Source organism: Symphalangus syndactylus, chromosome 10, assembly GCF_028878055.3.
Source record: "Symphalangus syndactylus isolate Jambi chromosome 10, NHGRI_mSymSyn1-v2.1_pri, whole genome shotgun sequence".
Taxonomy (NCBI): domain Eukaryota; kingdom Metazoa; phylum Chordata; class Mammalia; order Primates; family Hylobatidae; genus Symphalangus; species Symphalangus syndactylus.
In genome coordinates this window covers 21,172,991-21,193,889 of record NC_072432.2, presented here as the reverse complement: position 1 = coordinate 21,193,889, position 20,899 = coordinate 21,172,991, and the positions used below count along the sequence as shown (strand labels likewise).

Here is a 20,899-nt window from a genome sequence, read left to right as displayed (position 1 = left end):
GGTTTATTTTAATTTCCTTCTACGTTGGCATAGTTTTGTTTTTTTTTTTTTTTTTTTTTTTTTTTTGAGACGGAGTCTCGCTCTGTCGCCCAGGCTAGAGTGCAATAGCACGATCTCAGTTCACTGCAACCTCCACCTCACAGTTTCAAATGATTCTCCTGCCTCAGCCTCCCAAGTAGCTGGGATTACAGGAGCCCACCACCACGCCCAGCTATTTTTTTGTATTTTTAGTAGAGACGGGGTTTAACCATGTTGGCCAGTCTGGTCTCTAACTCCTGACCTCATTATCTGCCCGCCTTGGCCTCCCAAAGTGCTGGGATTACAGGCATGACCCACCGTGCCCAGCCACTAGCAGAGTATTTTTTAAGAAAACACTTGGCACTTAGGTGGTTTGCTTTAAATTCTTTTTACACTCCCGAACTTTCAGCTCCTTCATGCCAGAGAATCTGATCTAAGCCTTCTATGGCTAAAATCTGGAATTTTACTTGCTTCCCTCTGCTATGTAAACAGTGATAATTTCCCAAACTTTACTTTGTAGCAATATTGAAGTAATGCTTCAGTTACATTTCTACCTTTCCCCCAAAAAGATTTAGTTTAACCTGATACTCCCTTTTCTTCTGTTTAGATCATAGTTTTGAGTAATACTCAGAAATTACCAGCAACATCTTAAAACTCATTTCAAAACTTTTCCTCACTCATTAGTGACCCAAAACAAAGGTTGAGAATGGAACAGATGGTGAATAGAAAGAATAATTGTATCCTGATTTTGTACCCCTGTAAGTTCCCCTCTGCATAAAATTTGATCTGTAACCATGTACCTTCTCAGCCACAATTTCAAAGGTTATGGTGTTCATCTACAAATTTCAACAGTCTAACGGAGACAATTGAAAAAGAAAAATGTATTGGAAATAGTTGAGGGAGCTAAAGCTTATACGAGAATAAATGTAGAAATCTGCAACTAAGGTTTGGGAGTGATAAAGGGAACTGAGGAATAATAATTAATAACTCACGTGTCAGCAATTGCTCCCTAAATCTAAGAGCCAACACTGCAGTCCTAGCTTTGGCATAAAAGTTATAGAGCTAAGGCTGTATTGGTAATGTATCAGAAAAAGGAAAGAGGGTTTTTAAGAAATATTGTTCAGGTTCAATAAACCTTTCTTTGACCCAGCCATCCCACTCTGGTGACCTGCTGTGCAAATATAACTGCACGTTTATGATGTTACATGTTCAGGTTTATTTGATTCAGCATTTTTTGTAACAGCAAAAGACTAGATACAATTCAAGGGTCCAGCAATAAAGGACTAGATCATAAAATCAAAAAGGCATTGAAAGTTAAGCCAAAGGAAAACATGTCGCTTGGGCATATACATTATCAGCAAAATAATGTTGGAAATGCGGTGAAGGGTGAGCCTAAGAAGTTTCTAGCAAGGGATGGTAAATGAGAGACAATTACAAAATTTTACAAATGTTAAAAAATGTCAAGTGGTTTTTAAGTTGCTTTACCCTTTTATTGTAATACATGAAAAACATGTAAGGGCTTGCACAGGTTGCCTTGTTTTAGTTCCCATTCCTGTTTTTTATAAATAAGGTTTCCAGGAACTGAGTCCTCCTGGCTGAGTTAGAACTCCTCTGATTCTTAGTTTCTTCACCTTGAACAGGGTAAAGGTGAGATACTAGAACAACAGTTACGAAGTACATTTCTTGCAAAAATTGTGTCCACAGGGGAACAGCATTTTAGATTTTAACATTTGTACCCCATAAAAAGGATTCAAGGCAGTAGGAATGGATACTTGGAAACTTACTCTCTGATGACGTTTGTCTGAGTGAACACCATTATAGGCAAAGACAATTATAGGTAAAAGCTAACCAGTGGTAAACAACAGGAGCCTACATTTTAGATTCATGTGTGTCAAGGAGAATTTCATAATGTCTTAGATATGTGAGGTAAATGTAAAGAATCAAAGATAACACAATTTTTGTGCTTAGAATCCTGGTAAATGTTGTCTGTGATAAATTAGTCATGGTAGAGAATTTGTTTTAGGGGGTAAAGAAATTTCTGTCTCTAGGGTGTTTCCTTTGAGTTCAGAAAAATTAAAATTCTGGACATGTAGAACTTGATTGAGCTTTGACTAGGTTACTAAATTAAAATTTTTAATGCATTGCTATCTAATTGTATCATTATTTGCTATAATAAATCTCTGGATTTTATTTTCGAGTTATTTGAAAACTGGAGTATATTTCTTCTCACCTGAACAAAACCATGTGGAAAAAATGGTTTGGGTTTTGTTTTTGTGTTTGCTTTGTTTTTTGTTTTTTTTTCATGCTACATTTTTATAGTAACTACCTGTATAATATTAGACTTTTTTCCCCAGTGTTTTAAGTATGTAAAGTAATTACCTGTATTAGATGTTTTTCCCTAGTGTTTTAAGTATTTATATAAAGCTTCACATGTATTGTTCACAACAATTTTCTGTGTTTAAAGTTTTACTGCCATTTTTCAGATGTAAAATAAATGGCCTGGAAAGTTTATGACCTATCTCGTTACACGTCTGTGATGCAAATGTAACTCAAAGTCTTCTGACTCCAATGTCATTATGTCTGCCTACCGTAGTATCTGTTTTCTTTTTAATGTCATAATACCGTAGCTCGTTGACAACATGCTTCTTATCTTTTCAGGATATGGCTTTAGTTGCCCCTGAAGCTCCTTCAGAACAAGCCAGAAGAGTTTTTCAAACCTATGACCCAGAAGGTAAAAGATTTTATTAACATCATCTCTGTGTTTTATGTCTTCATATGTTTGAAATACATTGATAGCGACCTGATTTTATTCAAAAGATACAATGGATTATTTAATGAAACGTAAGTTGTGTTTCTTGAACATTTTAAAAGGAAAATAGTGAAAATGGGAACAAATGAAATGGCACACAAGTCCTTGTTGAGTTGGGTTTCTGTGTTTCTTGGAGTACTGAAGGTATAGTTGACCTCTGATTAATCTTGACCCCAAACAGGGAAAAATACCACCTTTTGAACAAACTGTTTGAAAAGTAAGTCATTTTCTTCTTTACTTATCCAAATGAATATTAAATAAACAGATCTTCCAGGATATTTCTCTATAATTGACCTCCCAGGATAAAGAAGCAGAGGAAGATCATCTGAATCATTCACTTTGGAGCCTATGCTTAGCTAGTCTACCTAACAAAGTATAGTTTTTAGAAGTTCACATATATATCATTAAAATGTCTGCTGAGTCATTGTCACTGAGGTTGTTTTGATCACTTTTGTGTTTACATATTTAGGTAACAGTTACGACTTTATTATAGCTAACTCACTGACCTTTCAAGTATAGCTTCAAAACTAAGTTGTCATACTTGAAAGTTCCCTTACAAAGTACCATGTAGAAATGGAAGTTGCTGGATCGGTGAAGTCCTTGTAGACACCTGAATGGATTCAGTTATCTTTACGTTCTTCTATCTTGAAACTTTTTACACTTAGTGATCTTCTCTTTTCCTCTCTGAAAATCCATGTCATGCAAATTCTAAGAATGTATCTTCTCTTACCACTTACTAGCAGATAACTTTAGGCTAGTTACTTTTAGGTCTACTGTTTTCTTAGGTATCAGTCTTAGAACAACTGTACTTAGTTGTTAGAGGCATTATGAATATTAAATGAATAATGTGGAAAGCACTTTGCCCAGTGGTACAAGCGACTGTCCAAGGTAATAGTCATATTCTTAACCCAGTATAACTACGAACATTCCGAAACCAAACACATGGCTTTCATGTAATCATTATGTGTTTTGTTTTGTTTTACTAGGGAAGATTTTGGTACCATAGTTGAAACTGGGAGTGAATGAGTTTCTTGAGAAAAGAAACATACAAGGAGAGGATCAGAAAATCTTAGGAGATAATAACTATTAAAGAATAAAGGCATGAAAAAATGCCTTCAGAGCAGACACAGGAGCCCTAAACTTTAGAAGGCTGATGTTGTAAGGCTAAAAAAATTTCGTCAATGCTGCAAAGATACTGAAGTTAAGGTTGTTAAAGTAGGAGACAGTTGTCATAAGTAGTAGCTTTGTTTGCTTTTAGTAATCACTAACGAGGTAGCAGGCTTGTGCTATTTATTTTCTTTTACAATGTACCAAGGAAAATGAGAAATTCTCATATTACCAATACTAAAACATAATTTATAATCAGTGCAATTTTTCCGAATTGAGTTGTGAGAGATGCGTATGAAAATAAATTTGTTGTATTTCTACTAGACAAAGAAAATTATTAAATGGTTTTAATCTACAGAGTTATGTATGACAGCTTATGGCTATAAACTGAATTATTAAAGCAAGCAAAATTTATTCAGATAGCTTAGAAAGTATGCCTCTATATATATTACTTAGGAAGAAGATAAAATCCACTTTTCGTCTAAATATCACACTGTTCGTGGTTTAGCTGTGTGAATAGTCAGCTCTAAGAAGGATTAAAAGTAGATTAATTTTTCAGTTTTTATTCTTTTCAATCACTTACAAACTAATGTGCTAATTTAATTTTCTTTCCCCAAATGATATGCTTTTGTTTCAGGATGTAAGCAAATCATGCTTTCTCAGAACACTTAGTACGCAAAAAGTTCTTGCAAGCATTTAGATACAGTTTCCATTTAGCAGAGGCTAGTATAGGGACAGTTATCCTGCATCACCCTCCTCAGAATGCTTGTAGAATAACTGACCTAGAAGGACACTGAAGGTACCCAGGAATATTTTTATATCTTTATCTCACTTTTAGCTCCCACCCTGGTTGCTAAACCCAGGTATCTGACAGGTAGGTGGATTTGTAGTCATGCTGTTAACACTGTGCTGTGGGTATATTCCTAATTAAATAGAAGTGTACAGGCCAATCACCATTTATAGCATTGCCTCTATGAGACCACATCTTCTATAGCCTAAACAAGTGATTTAGTACTGATCATTTGGAACATAAACCTGGTATGAAATTGGGGATCTATCTAAGAATGATGTGTGGCATTTGCGTGGAATGTTACAATTTCTAAAGCACTTTACCTCCATGACCTCATTAAAACCTTGCCACACACCTAGGAGATAGGCAGGGATCATCATCCTTGTTTTTGTTCTTTGGAGAACAACCTTGTGATGGTTTGAGTCACTTCTCCAGAGCCACATACCTAAATGTGAGAACCAAGACTAGATTTTAAGTGTTTCAGCAGTCTTTCCCCTTCTCTCTACTACCAGTATCTTTCTCAAAGGCTAAAGTCATAAAAAGGTACTTTTTAGCCTTTCTAAATTTAAGTTTACTTTGGACTGTTAATTTAATGGAGTAAGGATTTCATATTCTCATTTCTAGTTGAGCAATTTCTGCCTGTTTCAGAATCTTGAGGATCTTAGGAGCCCAATACTTATTTTGATATCAAGCATACTTATCAAACAAGGTCAAAAATATAGTTTTTAACTGTTAATTTCTCATTTGAATACTAGCAAAATTGTACTTTCTGCGGGACCTTGATGTATCACCTCTAGATAATTGGCTCAGTTTAATCTCAAATTCAGAAAGGCGAGACGAGCATAGGTAGTCAGCTTAAAGAGAAGCAGTTATCAGGCCTATTCGAAGTGTTGCACATGAGCTTTGGAGAAAGTCCACAGTATTTATTTTTGTGTGTCTTTTTTGTGGAAGAAAATGTTTGGATATGTGCTTCGTATTCAGGTACATGTTTTATAGCAATTTTTGTAAAATGATAAGGATAAAGATATATTAATATGATCAAAGAAAGATACTGGACAACAAGAATTCTCTAGTGCCTCTGGATACCAGGAAAATGGCTCCATCTCTGTTACTCCTCACTAGCTGTTGATGTTGGACAAGTTCCTACCTCAGTTTTTCATCTGTAAAACGGACTTAATAGTAACTTTATATGATTGATTAGTCGGTACTCAATACATTAACCATGGTGTTGTTTTTAAAAAATGTGTGGCACAGACCTTATTCCATAATCTCCAAAGACATCAAGGTCTACATAGGTAGTGTTTGAACTGCTAATCACAAGTTTTCACATTATACATAATGAATTTTGTTTTCTTCTTTCTCCTTTATCCCCACCCCCTTGTACAATTACTTGTCAGGAAGCAACACCATTTCTTTTAAAAGATCCCTTTAAATCTGATGCTGTTGTTGTTAAGTTGCTAAAATATGTTGACAGCCATATTTTGTCTGATTTCAGTGTACTGCATTTTTTTAATCTTTAAGAATAATTGGACTATTGTAGATAGAGCTTAATATACACCACTCCCTAGACATCGTCTAGAATTGCCTTGTCTTTTCTGTTCCTTTTAAATAAATGCTCCTCCCTGTGCCCTTGCTGTGGCCTTCTTGCACTCCTGTCACTGTTATCACTGTTTCTGTTAGGCAGCCCCAGCTAGCAGTTTTCTGTATAGTGACACCATATTTTGTACCTTTTCCATCCCATAATAAAAGTGAATTTGCAGTACAAGCTATAAATGAGCTACTTATTTATGAGCTTGTATCATTAAAAGTAACAAATGTTAACAAGCAGCTATGAGTCAACCACTGTGCTAGGCCCTGGGGATCTGGACTCCCTGCCCTCCAGAACTCATTGCCCACTGGGGAGCCAGAAGTAATGCCAAAGAGGTCCGGAAAAGCCCAGCTCTGGTGTGTGACTTGGCCTTGGGGAAAAGGTCACTTCCTTTTTCAATAGGAATATAGATCTATAATTTAATAAATACTAAGGCGTTAATGGTATATTGCTACATAAATATAATACAATATTTAAAATAAAATTACTTAATATTTGACTAAAATGACATTAAATTCTATTTTTTTTTTTTTTAATTCCCAAGAAACTGTAGTCTCCCTCTCCCACAGTGTATGGAAAATGTTAGTCTCAAGTACGCTGGGCTTCACAGTTTCCTTATAAGCAGTTTGTTGCAAAACTCTGAGAAACCTTTTTCCAGCTTCTGTGTTAGTTTTGAGTATCTAACATTTGCCTTCTTTTCCTGCAGTGTCCAGTTTAGCTAGTATCTCTGTTAAAATTGAGACCTGCTGGGCTCACCTGTTTATTTCTTAATCTTTCAGAACAGAAATCCTGATTGTTTTATATTTCCTTCGAAAGCCCAACTCAGGTTTCCTCCCAGTTAGGAAATAGTTATCTTATCCAGGAAATTACACGCCTCACTTTCACTGTCCTTCATCAGCACTCTTTTGCATTGAGTTATTCCTCCCCACAATCTCTAAGGACTTGACACTTTTAGCAATCTGGATATTCAACTGGTAAAAATCTTTAAAAATTTTAAACCAAAAACTTTTTTCCTCCTTTCAGCCACAATCCAACAGCATTACAGTATGTACGCGCTGGCTGTTTCCCATCCTGGCTGCTCCGCCCTCTTTTGCTTGGCCTGCCTCATAGTCCCCATTCTTTTGTGTTGATATCTACGTAGTTAATTTACTAATGCATGCAAGTTCTGTTTTTTTCTTTTAGTTCTTCATAGATCTGCTTGACTAATCAAATGGTGTTCTCTGAGATTTCCTTTGCTGTTGACTTTCAGGTTGTCGTTTCATCTTTGTGCCTCTGTTTCCTTATTCTCTAGAGAGTCAGTTGGTGAAATGTCAGATGACCTAGGTTTCATCTGTTTTTACAGTTAACGGTTCTAGTCTTTTTCTAAAGAATTTTTTTGTAGGTATGGTTAACATGTCAAAGTAAGTCTTCTACAAAGGAAAATAATTTTGAAATCTCTTCTAATCTTGAGTATATTAAAAGTCTTTGAATTTTTGAGAAAATTCTATTACATCTTTAGTTTTAAAATACTACGTGTACAAAATGTAGAGTTACTGACTGGGTACAGTTATGGTTACACTTCAGAATATCCGTGCTTATGAGTTGTAAATCTGATAGCTACCTTAAAAATGTTTAAGCTTGAGGTTAATCATATATAAGCATGTTGTTAAGAAGGTCACGTTGTTGTTTTTGTTGTCATTTGCCAATGAGCTCTTTCTTGGGGTGGGAACTGAGTTGCAGGTTATGGTTTCTGCAGAAAGGCTGCCAGCCATGACAAAGTACATGCTGTCGGTGCCCCTGAAGAACATTGTACAGATTGAGCATCCCTAACCCGAAATTCTGATCCTCCAAAATTTTGAGTGCCAATAGGACACTGTGGAGCATTTCAGATTTGGGACCAGATTAGGGATGTTCAACCATTGTATATTTGCAAATATTCGTAAACCAGAAGAAATTTGAAATCTAAAACATTTCTAGACCCAGGCATTTTGGATAAGGGAGACTCCACCTGTAATATCAAATGGATATGGCCTATAAACACAGAAACCTAATTGTTCCTGTCTGCTGGTGGCCACGTAAAGCCTGTTTCCCATTTGGAGATGCTGAGCCTTTAGCTATGACTTAAGCAAAATTAGTGATCAGACTCATCAAAGCTAAGCCCACAGAGCTTGAATGTTTTTACCAGTCCCTTCAACCAAGGTCTTCTTTATTCTCAACACCTCAAATTATTGGTAACTTAACAAACTAGAATTACTCTAACCCTTCACTTAAAAAATTGCACATTTTTAATTATCCTAGGTGACTCATAACCTTTTAGTCAAGGCCAATCTGTCTTCAAATGGATAAACAGCTCCTTATGAGGTTTTAGAAAAGACCTTTTTACAATCATAACTTCATTCCTTTCTGATAGAGATAGTGTACAATTCCACATCCTGAAAGAGCAACTGCACACTTTATTCTGTAGTTTGATTATAGGAGCAGGGCTTTTGGACATCTTGTTCTCCATGACAAGATTTTTTTTTTTAATCATCTAATCCCTGAAGGACATTGGAAGCTGATTTAAAGCAGAGACAATCTTCAGGAATGAGTAAATGGATAGGGAAAATTGGGCACTGTACGTTTAAGGAATAAACAACTTACTTGTTTAAAACCACTCTCATTTCAAACTACCCCACAAGGACTTTGTGTGTGTCATGGTCTGTTGCATCATCAGAGTTTCGACCATTTTCCATAAAGTAGTCATCATCAGCATTAGTTTGACTCTTCATTTCAGGGGTTTTTTTTTTTTTTTTAAACCTACAGCTTTTATTTAAATCACCAAGTCTGTTTTAGAATACCTTTGCTGTTAATCTGTCAGTTGTCTAAATATCAGTGGATCACTAAAATTCCTTCAAGAAACTAAATAACATTGTGACAAAGGGAATTTGTTGGTAAAGAATTATTTTAATTGAATTGTTAAATGGGAATGTAAAGGTTTACTTTGTTTATTGAAAGATATACCTAAGATTTTAAGTAGAAAAATATTTTACCGACTTAATGCTGTAACACTGTTTAAAGATGAAATAATTTGACTTTAAGCTTTCATCAGAGTTCTCAAGTTACAAAATATTTTTATTTGAAACTAACCTAGAAAATAAGCATTTGCCAATGTTTCCAAGAAAACAAATAGAAGAGAGTCTCTAATAACAATAGGCACTATGCCTAAAGTAAACTTAACATACTATTCCTTAACTCTTTGTATTTTTTATGCGATTTTTTTTTCCTGGAATCTGATCAGCAGTAATAGCATTTCTTGAAGTAAATTCTTATTTCAAATTGTTTCTGATGTTTCCCCCCCTAGATAATGGATTCATACCCGATTCACTTCTGGAAGATGTGATGAAAGCGTTGGACCTTGTTTCAGATCCTGAATAGTAAGCTAAATAGGAAGTGTTATTTAGCCAACTCAAAAAGATTCGATTAAGTTTAAGACATATTGTACATTTTTTGCCTTTTTAAAAATCTATATCTGCATATATGAAGCATAGCAATCTTTGTAAAGCAAAGATTTAGAAAGAAATCGAACTAATCCAATATTATAGCAGACTTGACATACTTAAATTGAGTTTCCTTTCCCACCCAGCAGTTACTGTCCTGCTTTTTAAAAAATGCTAAAACTATCTTTCTATAAACTTTAAAAAGTTTTTTCTCTGCAAGCACTTCCCCACGTCTTAAAATTTTATGTGACTTTAGTATCTTCAGTAAAGTAATGACGGTTCTGTGTAGATAGTGCTAGTTGCGCTGCTTAAATAACCAGCAGGCCTCTGACTTTCCCTCTTAAATAAAGATGATCAAAGATATCTAACATTTCTAAATGATTAAATTAACTGACCTGAAACTTTTAGGGATGGCTGCAGTATATTACGGCATATCGTTTTTCAGTATTTTCTTAGGATCCTGTCATTGTCTTCATTCTCACTGTTATGTTTTATACATTGTTACATCTACAACTTCCTCTGTAGATTAAGATCTTTAGTTATTATCCATGAAAAAATAACTCTTGTTAAGTGGATACATATATTGATCAAATATGGGAATAAAAGTTAAGATAGGATCTGTACTCCTTTTTTCAGCATAGTTTTTCCTTCTGCAAGTTTTTCTAAGAATGAAAAAACTTAAGCTTATCAAACATTGGTAGACACCGTTTTTAGAATTTGGTCCTGTTCTGTTTTTAGATGAGTTCAGTCATACTTTCTTTGAAAGTGTGCAATACATATAAACATTTATAAACTAGCCACATCTGAATTAATCTGTCTCAATCTTACTAGAGCTGTGATTTCATCCATTCTCAATAGTTAGAAATATTAATAAATGAATAATTGTTTTCAATTTAAAGAGAAATTCAGAGTGTTGAACTAGTCCAACAAATAGTATGATAGTAATTACTGTACTTCTTCTAACTTGACTTCCAAGTAGAGACCATGTTGTTTACACTGCTCTAATTTACAAAAGAGAATTAGCTCGAGTAATTTTTGTTACTGATCAGCCTAAGACAAGGAAGAGAAAGAAGAAAAAGTTTTTTTTTCCAAATTCTTACATAGCTATATATCATCTACTTAATTTTCCTTGTTTTATCAGATGGAAAACGTACCTTGAATCATAAAGTTAGTACAATTGATCCAATCAGGTTGTTTTTCTTGAAGTAGCTGAAAGATTGGACTGAAGTATTCACTCGACTTTGGCCTAGTTACAATTATAATACAGGATGGCCCATAAAATAAGTGGGCCATCCTAAGGATTTAATATAATATGACCCTGCCTTCATTTGTTTCATCATAACCTCCTGGCCTTACTCAGACTCATTAAAATGCCATATCCTTTGTACAGTATGCTGTACAAGAATGATAGCCACAGGCCCACAAAAGCATCTCACAGGGCCAATACTACATGTCAGGTAGCAGGATGGTGAGGCAGCCTGACCCTAGGTGTTTCCGGGAGAGACGGCTATGTCAGTGCAGATGCAGCTTTCGTAAACCTTAAAACATAGCTTACCCTCACAAGAATAGCTTTAACTCCTTTTGTGAAAGGCACACCTGGTAACTGACCCAGATGGAAAAGGCAAACTCAAAGGAGAGAAGTTGCCCCTCAGGAAGCTGGTTGACTAGAACCACCTGAAATCCCCAAACACAACACTGCATGTTGTGTAGTAAGGTAGATTTAACTTGACCTTTATAGTTTGAGATAGCATGGAAAATAAAACTTTTCTGAAGACTATTTTCATTTTTAAACCCATTAAACTGCAGTCTGCCTTTTTCTGCCTTCTTTCTAGTCACACATAACACCACCTGTCACCAGCCTTGGTACACCTACATTGTAAGGGCTGGTACGCACTTTAGGCTGCTGCTGGACCAATATAGCATATATCACCCACCCATTCATGACGCATTAGCCCTTTGAGAATTAATGTAGCTCTTTAACCTTCAAATTACATTGTCTATGAATTTTAAGCTGCTATCTCATTTAGTTTTTAAAAGTGAGCTTTTTAAGAGATGTTTTCTATTATCTGATGTACCACTGCCTTTTGACCCTGTTTCTTTTTCTCCTTGGGCTTAAAATAAACATTTTGTTACTTAAATGCCTCATTTGTTAAATTCAGGCATACCTATGAAGCAAAGAGAATTTGCCTTTGGGAAGTTACAAGCTTGAGTTTATAAGCCTTGGTTTTTAAATTACTTTACCTAATAAGGAACAATATTCCAAAGTCGTCACAATTTAAATTTTAAATAGTAACAGATTACTCTAGTTTAAAAATAACCAAGTTTTGGCAAATTAGATGTCATTCCTGTGTATTTGTCATTAAGGTTCTAAAAAGAACAGCTCTTAGTACTTTTGGCAGCTGAATGTGTTGTAGTAACATTAATTTAATCATGAAAGAAAAGCAGCTATTTTTTTTCCTCTGGTATCCACTGTTTTTCTTTTTTCTCCCTGTAGTATAAATCTCATGAAGAATAAATTAGATCCAGAAGGATTAGGAATCATATTATTGGGCCCATTTCTTCAAGAATTTTTTCCTGATCAGGTAACATAGTTGAGGAAATATATTTATTGTTATTCTGTTGGGATGATTACCTGTGATTGTTTGCAGCATTTTCTCTTTGTGTACAATGTCCTAATGTGCAGATATGAGACTGAGAAAACACCGTTACATGGAAACCTTCCCAGACAGAGGGAATGTGTGTTCAAATACGGTAACGCAGTGCCTTGATGGGGAGGGTAGCAGAAGATGATGCAGACACCAGTCTATACACGTAATGATACGGAGAGAACAGTTCGGAAGTTTGGAAAGATTCTTTCTCCACTCCCACCCCCACTTTTCTTCTCTCAGGAAACTGTTAAATACTGTGAGAAGAGGTCAAGGTGGCTGTGGGTAGTAGAAGCCCCTAGCTAGTGAAGCTAAGCTCCTGGAGAATTAAAACCTAAGTGGGTCTGGGCTGTTTCCCATTGGGACATGTCTTCCACTGGGCTTCGATAGGAGCTCAGTGACCTGGAATAACAGAGGCATCTGTGCCAACCTTAATGTTTTTGAGTTACATCTGCATCATTGGCAAGCCAGTTCTATATCCAATACCTATCTGTCTTTGTTCTCTAAGTGAAGCATTTTACCACTAAATTAAATTACTTATCTAGATAATAGATATCATGGTCATTTTATCAGCTATCAGTATAGTTTGCACTGAAGTTCGCTGTTGCAATAGACATTCCAATTTCTATTTTACTGCTATTATTAGAGATATTGACAAATAGAAAAAATTTAAAAGCTAGAGGGAAAATTTCAAAATGTAACTACTAAAATTCAGGATGTAGTTAAGATTGTTAAACTCAACATTGTTAAGAGGTAAGATTCAAAAAGTAACTGAGGATATCACAGTGTAGACAAGGTAGACTACTGGACTTTTTAAAACTTTGGTAAAGGCTTCGTGAAAAATTAGATTTTATTTTCTGACATTAGACCCTTCAGTGTGGTATCCTCTTTGTTCACATTCTGACTGCTAGATTTTTTTTTATTGGAATCTGATGTTCTAGATATGTGGATTAATAATACATTATAGCATTTTGAACTTTGAGACAGTATTAATTTTATTTCAAGGCTGCTATCGGAATCTTTGATAGAAATATTGATTCTTAGTTATAATACAAAGAATATTCCTGTTAATTTGGGGAAGATTTTGAAAAGTGAGAAATGTAAAGTGAGACAGTTACTTGTAGTAATTTTTTAAGTAATAAGACGGTTCTAGTCCCTTCTCTTTCGCCTGTAACAGACATTTCCATTTGGTTGTACTGTTTGTTCCCTCTGTGTTCCTCTCTCACTGTTTGCTTGTTGCCTGCTATTCTGAAGACACTCTCCACCTGGGCCTGGTTTATCTCATTGTGTCTGTATAGTTCATGCTGTTTCCCTCCCACGAGCATGTGATCCTGCTCTTGGTTACCTTTAGAGCAGTGAGTTCTCAGTATGATCTCCAAGAGCTTGTTAGAAATGCAAATTCTCAGGTTTCTCCCTGAAGCAGAGACTTTAAGGGTGGGTGCAGCAATGTGGTCTAACAAGCCCTGCAAGTGATCTGGAGGCCCAAGTTAGAGAACAGCTGCTTTAGAGGAAGACCTGTCACAGTCCTACCTATTCCAATCTATTCCTATCCTATAGCAGCTCAGACGCCTCTGTGTCATAGATCTTTTCCGATCATGCCCTACATACCACTGATGTCCCCTTTCCCCTGTGGCCAAAAAATGCATAGTGACTCAACACTCCTTTTGGCAATTAGTCACACACTGCCTTGTCCCTAACAGATGAATATAGTGATCATTCCGTAAACTATTTATTTATTTAAGACGGAGTTTCGCTCCTTTACCCAGGCTGGAGTGCAGTGGCACGATCTCAGCTCACTGCAACCTCCGCCTCCCTGGTCCAAGCAATTCTCCTGCCTCAGCCTCCTGCATAGCTGGGACTACACATGGTGGCCTGGTTAATTTTTGTATCTTTAGTAGAGATGGGGTTTCACCTTGTTAGTCAGGCTGGTCTCAAACTCCTGACCTCAGGTGTTCCACCCATCGTGGCCTTCCAAAGTGCTGGGATTACAGGCATGAGCCACCTCGCCTGGCCCAGTAAACATTTATTTAATCAGCCACAAATAAATGAAGTTGTAAAACTGGAGTGACAAGGACAGCCAGGAAAATATTTAACTTCAGTAATCTTTATAATGCTTCACGTAGGTCCTATGGAAGAACATTTATTTGCTGTGATGTAGAGGCTGATGTAGGAAGAAAAAAGTGGTAATATTTATAAGCTTTTCAAGGCCATTCGTTTAAATAAGAATAGCAGAAGCAGCTCCCATTTCCCAAGCACATACTCTCCATCAGGCACTGTGTGCCTTCTAAACACCATGCTATTATTTTCCCCATTTTGACAATGAGGAAATTGAGGATTAGAGAACTTAAGACAATTGTTTAAGGTCATACACTAGGTATTTTAGTAGCTGATTCAAGAATCCAATATAGTCTGTCTAACCACAAAGTCTATGCACTTTACCACTGGGCTACACTACCTTTTGTTGGTATTTCTGTATTTTATGCCAGTTAATTACTGGAAATACAGAATATAAATTATATTCAGTTACAGGAAAATGGTTATTTTTTAAGTTTAAATAATTTAACTCTGATAGTCAAGAGTCAAATTATGTAACTAATTGCATTGACTCCTGTAATTAAGGAACCGATCAAATTGATTTTTCTATTTTCTGTAAGGCATTTTGAGTGGGATACAAAAAAATTTTAGGCTTTAGTTGGGAATGTAAGACATGAAAAATTAAACAGTCTTTCAAAATAATAGAAGAGATGATACAAAGTAGTACTATATGATTCATTCTCAAATTATTTAGACAATTGTTATGGTAAAGGTTAAGTTCCACTGTAGTATAAAAACTAACTAGTGTGTTCAGGAAAAACTTTACAGAAAAATTAAGATTTAAACCAGGTCTGGAAAAAGGAAAGAGAGGAGGGCATTTTAGAGAAGAGTAAAAAAAAAAAATCATGAATGTGCAAAAGGCCAACAAAAGGTCTTTTCATGGTGAAATGAGTCATGCTTGTCCAAAACAGAATACAGAAAGGTGAGTAGTTGGAGATAAGACTAAAAAGGTAGATTAAGCCCTGTAGGATTTTAAGACTCATGATTGCAGGTCACAGAAGCTCAGCCTAAATTGGCTTAAGTGGGGGGGAAATACATGAAGGGGAAGGAGTAGCTGAGGTGAATTGAAGAAGCAAGCACTGGGAAGGTGCTCCTGGAGTCCTCGAACAGCACTGGGAGGTCTCCACCTCCCATCCCCCGTCTCTAAAGTGGCTACATTGTCACAGCCTATCTTTCTGTAGGAGCTGAAGCTCCAGTTGCCAGCAGCTGTGTTCCCTTAATTCCAGTTGGAAAAAATTCTAAGGAGGGCCACGTGTCTGCTTGTATCCATCGGATATGGCCAGGAAGACAAGGGGGATCGATCCAGGCAGACTCAGCCGGAGGCCCTGAGGGAACTCACTGGGAGCCAGGCCTGTCATTACAGGTCATTACAGCCTTGAATGCCAGGTTAAGAGGGTTGAACGTGGTCATTAGCTAATTAAAAAGCAAGGTTAAGATAGATAGTGGGAATACCACGACCCATTTTTCTACAAGCTTACTCTGTTAGTGATATATAGGATATTCTTTTTTTATTGAATATTACTGAAATCGCCCTAAGCATTATGAGTATGTTTTCATTTCTCACAGTGCTCTTTTCACTAATTAATGGTTGACAGTATTTAAATATTGGATATTTTTTGAAAAAGAAACCACTAATTCAATATTGTGGGCCAAACTGGAAGTATTGGTGCATACTGAAAGTGTATTTAGTCTGAGTAAAAGTGATGCTACTGCTTTTCTCAATTCATTGAGAGGAACAAATTATTTACATAGAAAAAGATACACTTTAGGAAATGTTTTAGAAGCTTGTCTTTTGAAAAACGTTATAGTGATACATGCATAATTAAAAACATAAGTTAGTGCGGAAGAGCTTATAATGGAAATCAACCTTCCCTACGTTCCAGCATCTTCTTCAGAGGCAACGCTTTCAGCTTCAGGGCTTTCTGGTAGTTGTAACTCCATAAACCTAAGTTCCTTCTTTTGTCAAATGAGTCCCCAGTCAAAGGATAAGGATTTGAGAAACATGCATTTTACTTTCAGTTGATTAGAAATTGCCTGATATAAAGTTTTAATAGTCCTTTATTTATAATAGGGCTCCAGTGGTCCAGAATCTTTTACTGTCTACCACTACAATGGATTGAAGCAGTCAAATTATAATGAAAAGGTATGATCATTCACGTAGTCGTCGGTCTTCAACTGGGTTAATGAAATAAGTATGTGAGTATATAACAATGTTCGATTCCCATACAATTGCTACCTAAGATTATTCCAGGAGTCTCTTTACTATGAGGACACATTTTAGAATCAATCAGTCATCTTTGGATTTGACCAGTATATGTTAGTCTGCATTGGAAATTGACATTGGACTTCAGAGCAGTAGCTTCACCACGACTAAATATACCCCCATACAAATTGTTACCCTTGGCAGTGTAGCATGTTTCTAAATCAACATTGTAGTTAGTCCAGTGAAAGTTGTTACTGATCCATTTAAAGGAAGAAAGAGGTAACACTGAGATTTTTTACTGGAAGAAATATTTTTAAATAAATAACCTTCGTAGCCAGCATTTACCCGAAATTGTATTAACTACTTTGCCTAAGTTTCACAGCACCTTATGAAGTAAGTGTTGTCTGTATATCCCCATTTTACAGGTCAAGCAGCCAGGAAATGACAGAGCTGGGAGTGAAACTTAGTCCAGCTCAGAGCCCATGCTCCTACCCATGATGCTTTGCAGCTTTCCTTTGCTAACGTTGACGAAGCACATAGGTGATTCACTGCCTAGTGTACTCAATGTGGCTTAAAACCAGAGTTCAGTTGCATCGATTTCCCCTTTTTGAGTGTCTATTATCTTTGCGTTTATTCAAGTATCAGTTACAGTAGATACTAGTTATAGTATATATGTATTAGTTACAGCTAATATTAAAGGAATAAGGTCTAACATTCCTTTTTAATTTGATCTGCCCATGCTGACTTCATGTATCTAAATTTTGGAAGGTTACAGAAAACAGATAGTGTAAATTAAGTACATAATTTTAATTAGACCAAATCTAAAAGACTAAAATTTACTGTTATCTTTACAACAAAATATAAATCAGATGTTTTTATCAGGTCTAAAGATATAGATATGTATATACACACACACACACAAAGAATATACATTGTCAAGAAAACTTGGATACTGTTTTCTAATGTGCAAATGAGTGCTTCATCTAGAGTTTGATGTTTGCACAGCTTTGTAACAGGAGGTACTTTATAATCACTAATTATTCACCTACACAATCCCTGCAAGATAGGTCAAATATTACCCATATTTTTACAGATGAGGCATCTGAGACAGGGAGATTAAGTGACTCACCCTGGGTCACACAGCAGGTCATTGGCAGAGCAGGGATTGGAACTGAGTTCCTGATTCCCAATCCTGTCCGTGGTCTGCTTGGCCACTCTACCTGTATACAGTGTAAGTTTTCAAATCATGCTTGTGACAAGCTTCTGACACATCAACAAAAAGATAAGAAAACAAATAGGATGAACTGTTAAAATGACGGTAATATACAACAGCTATCAAATAGGATGAACTGTTAAAATGACGGTAATATACAACAGCTATAAAGCAAAATAGGGATGTCATTAAGTCACAGAAGTATGTTTTGAAGTTAATCAGGAGCTAAAATTATAAGCTGCATAGCAAGGACCTATTAGAAAGGAAACAGACAAAAGGAGAATGCTGGCAAAGTGAGATGGAGTCTGAGCCACCAGGCATCCGAGCCTGATTGAGGCCATGGAGGTGGGTCATGGTACCTTGCCCAAGCATTTCTGCTCTAATGACATGAGCACGTGAAGTTCTTTGTGAAAAATAGGGCCAGTTGTATTTAACTTATGTATTTAACTTAATAACTTGAATTATATTCTTTGTGTATAACATTTCAGAAAAGGCAGTTTTGCTTTGGGGACTGAAAAGCTCGAGTTGTAGTTTCAATGTCAATTTATTTCAACACCAGAAACTAATATATTAACTAAAATAAAGATGCCAAAAAATGTATTTCACATTACAATGTATCTTTAGCACTTTCTTAGGAATGAGTAGATTCATGACACAAGATTATCTGATCTGGTAATATATTCTATTCCTGTATTTAATGTGTTCTAGAGGCAACTACCATTTAAGGATAATAAAGTTGTTGCTTTTGGCTCCTTAAATAACTTATGGCTTTTATTTTGGAAGAACATAATTACACTCGTGTATCAGCTAGCAAATGTGTAAAAATAATTTTATACTCTTTGGAAGAAGACAGTCTATATCTGTTTCTTTTAAATTATACAGCATCAGAATTTCTGTTGGTACAAAAAAGAAATTGACCACCAAGGAGTGCCTTAATGTCCACAGTGAGCCCTTGGTCATGAGTTAGGGTTTTTGTTGATATGGTATGTCCAAAATACTTTAAGTATGTTTCATTGTAAATTAATCAGAATAAAATTTTTCTTGCTACTCACCTGCCAGTATATATTTCTGTGATCATTGCCACTGCATATACATTATCTGGTTAGTTTGATCTTTCAACCTCTCTTTTACTTTTTTCTTTCTGTCCTGACATCCTTTTTAATTTTTTTCTCCATGATTTTTCATGCTGTACAGAATGCACTCATGAATTGCATTTCAGGAATATTTAATACCATAATAGCAAATTTTGATGACAAACATTCAAATTGGTTTCAGCTCTAGAAATCCAATACTTAAATTAGAAGGAGAAACATGTTCCTCAGAACATAATAGCTATATTCCTTTTATAGCTCTCCATTTCATGAGGCAGCATGAGCATCTGAGAACCTCAGTATTAAAGCAGTAGGACCTGTATAAATTATATGTAAATATGATAATTAAGCATTTCTTTCCAATGGTATAGATCCGTTGAAGACTATTTTTTTTTCTTAGAAACAGTCTATGTGTTTTAGGATTCACATGATCTTGAATTTTTAAAAATCACCTGGCCAGCTAGCAATTAAATATCGTTTACAAATTTACTTTCACATTAATCAGTAAGCAGATATTCCTGCTCATTTCTAGCAAAATAAAATTACATGTAAAGTTTCATTTGAAACTATGTAATACCTTATTTGCTAGCCTCTAAAAATTGTTTTCATTCCACATAAGAATTTGCTAAGACTGTTGATTGACCTTGGTGGCTTTATTTTGTTCAACAGGTCATGTACGTAGAAGGGACTGCAGTTGTGATGGGTTTTGAAGATCCCATGCTACAGACAGATGACACTCCTATTAAACGCTGTCTGCAAACCAAATGGCCATACATTGAGTTACTCTGGACCACAGATCGCTCTCCTTCACTAAATTAATTTGCCTAAGTATTTATAAGGAAGATCTTAATAACAGATGTTGAAAGAGGGAGTCAAGACTGGCAGTTGGCTGGATTAAGCTAAACACTGGTATCATTGATTAACTGTAAATAACAATTAAAAACACATTTTCAGTGTTTGTTTATGTTTAAATTATTTGTCCTAAAGCTTTATGTTAAAGATTATCCTATTTTAACCCTTTGTGTGAAATCTACTAGCAAAATTAAGCTTTAATCAAAGTTCATCACTTTTGCATTCAGATACTTGGTCATTTACTTACCAAATTACAAACGCAATACTACAGCATTTGTATATTGAGTATCAGACTTACTATTTATAAACTTCTACTTTTGGGTTTTATTTCATTGAGGCACATTATTTTTTTTGTTTGAATGATTCCGGCTTGTAATATATCAGCCTCTACACTGAAATGCAGAAGAGTTCATTTTTCTAAGATCTGTTTTTCATTAGAAATATTGACAAATAACAAATTGTCAACCTAGATCCTTTGACAATTGACTTAACTCTGGCATGTTCACAAAAAGTAGAAACTCTACAAGACCATTACCATTTATTCACAGATGTATAGGGGATGTATTCTAAAAACTGATAGAAATGAGAATCTGATAGTTAACACTGTTAATTTTTACTGTATAATTGCCAAATACACTTTTCCAAATTTGTCCCAACAGCCCTGTAAGCCAGCTTGCTTCTATATTTATAAACACAATAAATGCATGAGAACATCTGTTATTACATTAGTATATTGCGTTATTTATTATGATCCTAGTTGATGGCCTAAATAAACACCTTTTTCTTTAACTGTACCCTTGCATTTTTTACGTTTGTGGCTCAAAATAAACAAATACGTACTTCTAAATGTTTCTACCCAGTAACCCTGAGAGCACAGAGTACTACAAATGGCTAAGTCATACAGGACCTCGAATAAGAGACCAGGCCTTATGCTATCCTAAGAGCTCTGCTAACTCAGCCAGCCAGAAGTATGAGAACCCACATGGCAGCTGTCTAGACCAGTGAGCAAAGATGCAGAAGCCCGTTTACTTGAG

The 20,899-nt window shown here is 35.7% G+C and overlaps 1 protein-coding gene across 6 annotated transcripts in view; it reads left to right on the top strand.

The window, feature by feature from the left end:
- MINDY3 (MINDY lysine 48 deubiquitinase 3) overlaps positions 1–20,659 on the top strand; it is an 84,398-nt gene extending 63,739 nt beyond the window's left edge. For 5 of the 6 annotated variants that reach the window (XM_055296661.2, XM_055296663.2, XM_055296666.2 and 2 more), the window contains 5 exons: positions 2,677–2,749; positions 9,632–9,704; positions 12,262–12,349; positions 16,578–16,649; positions 19,683–20,659. In XM_055296661.2, the coding sequence (XP_055152636.1) occupies positions 2,677–2,749; positions 9,632–9,704; positions 12,262–12,349; positions 16,578–16,649; positions 19,683–19,832 (456 nt within the window). In that variant the 3' untranslated portion in view covers positions 19,833–20,659. The other variant, XM_055296662.2, reaches the window with a different exon arrangement.
- The last annotated feature ends 240 nt before the right edge of the window (positions 20,660–20,899 follow it).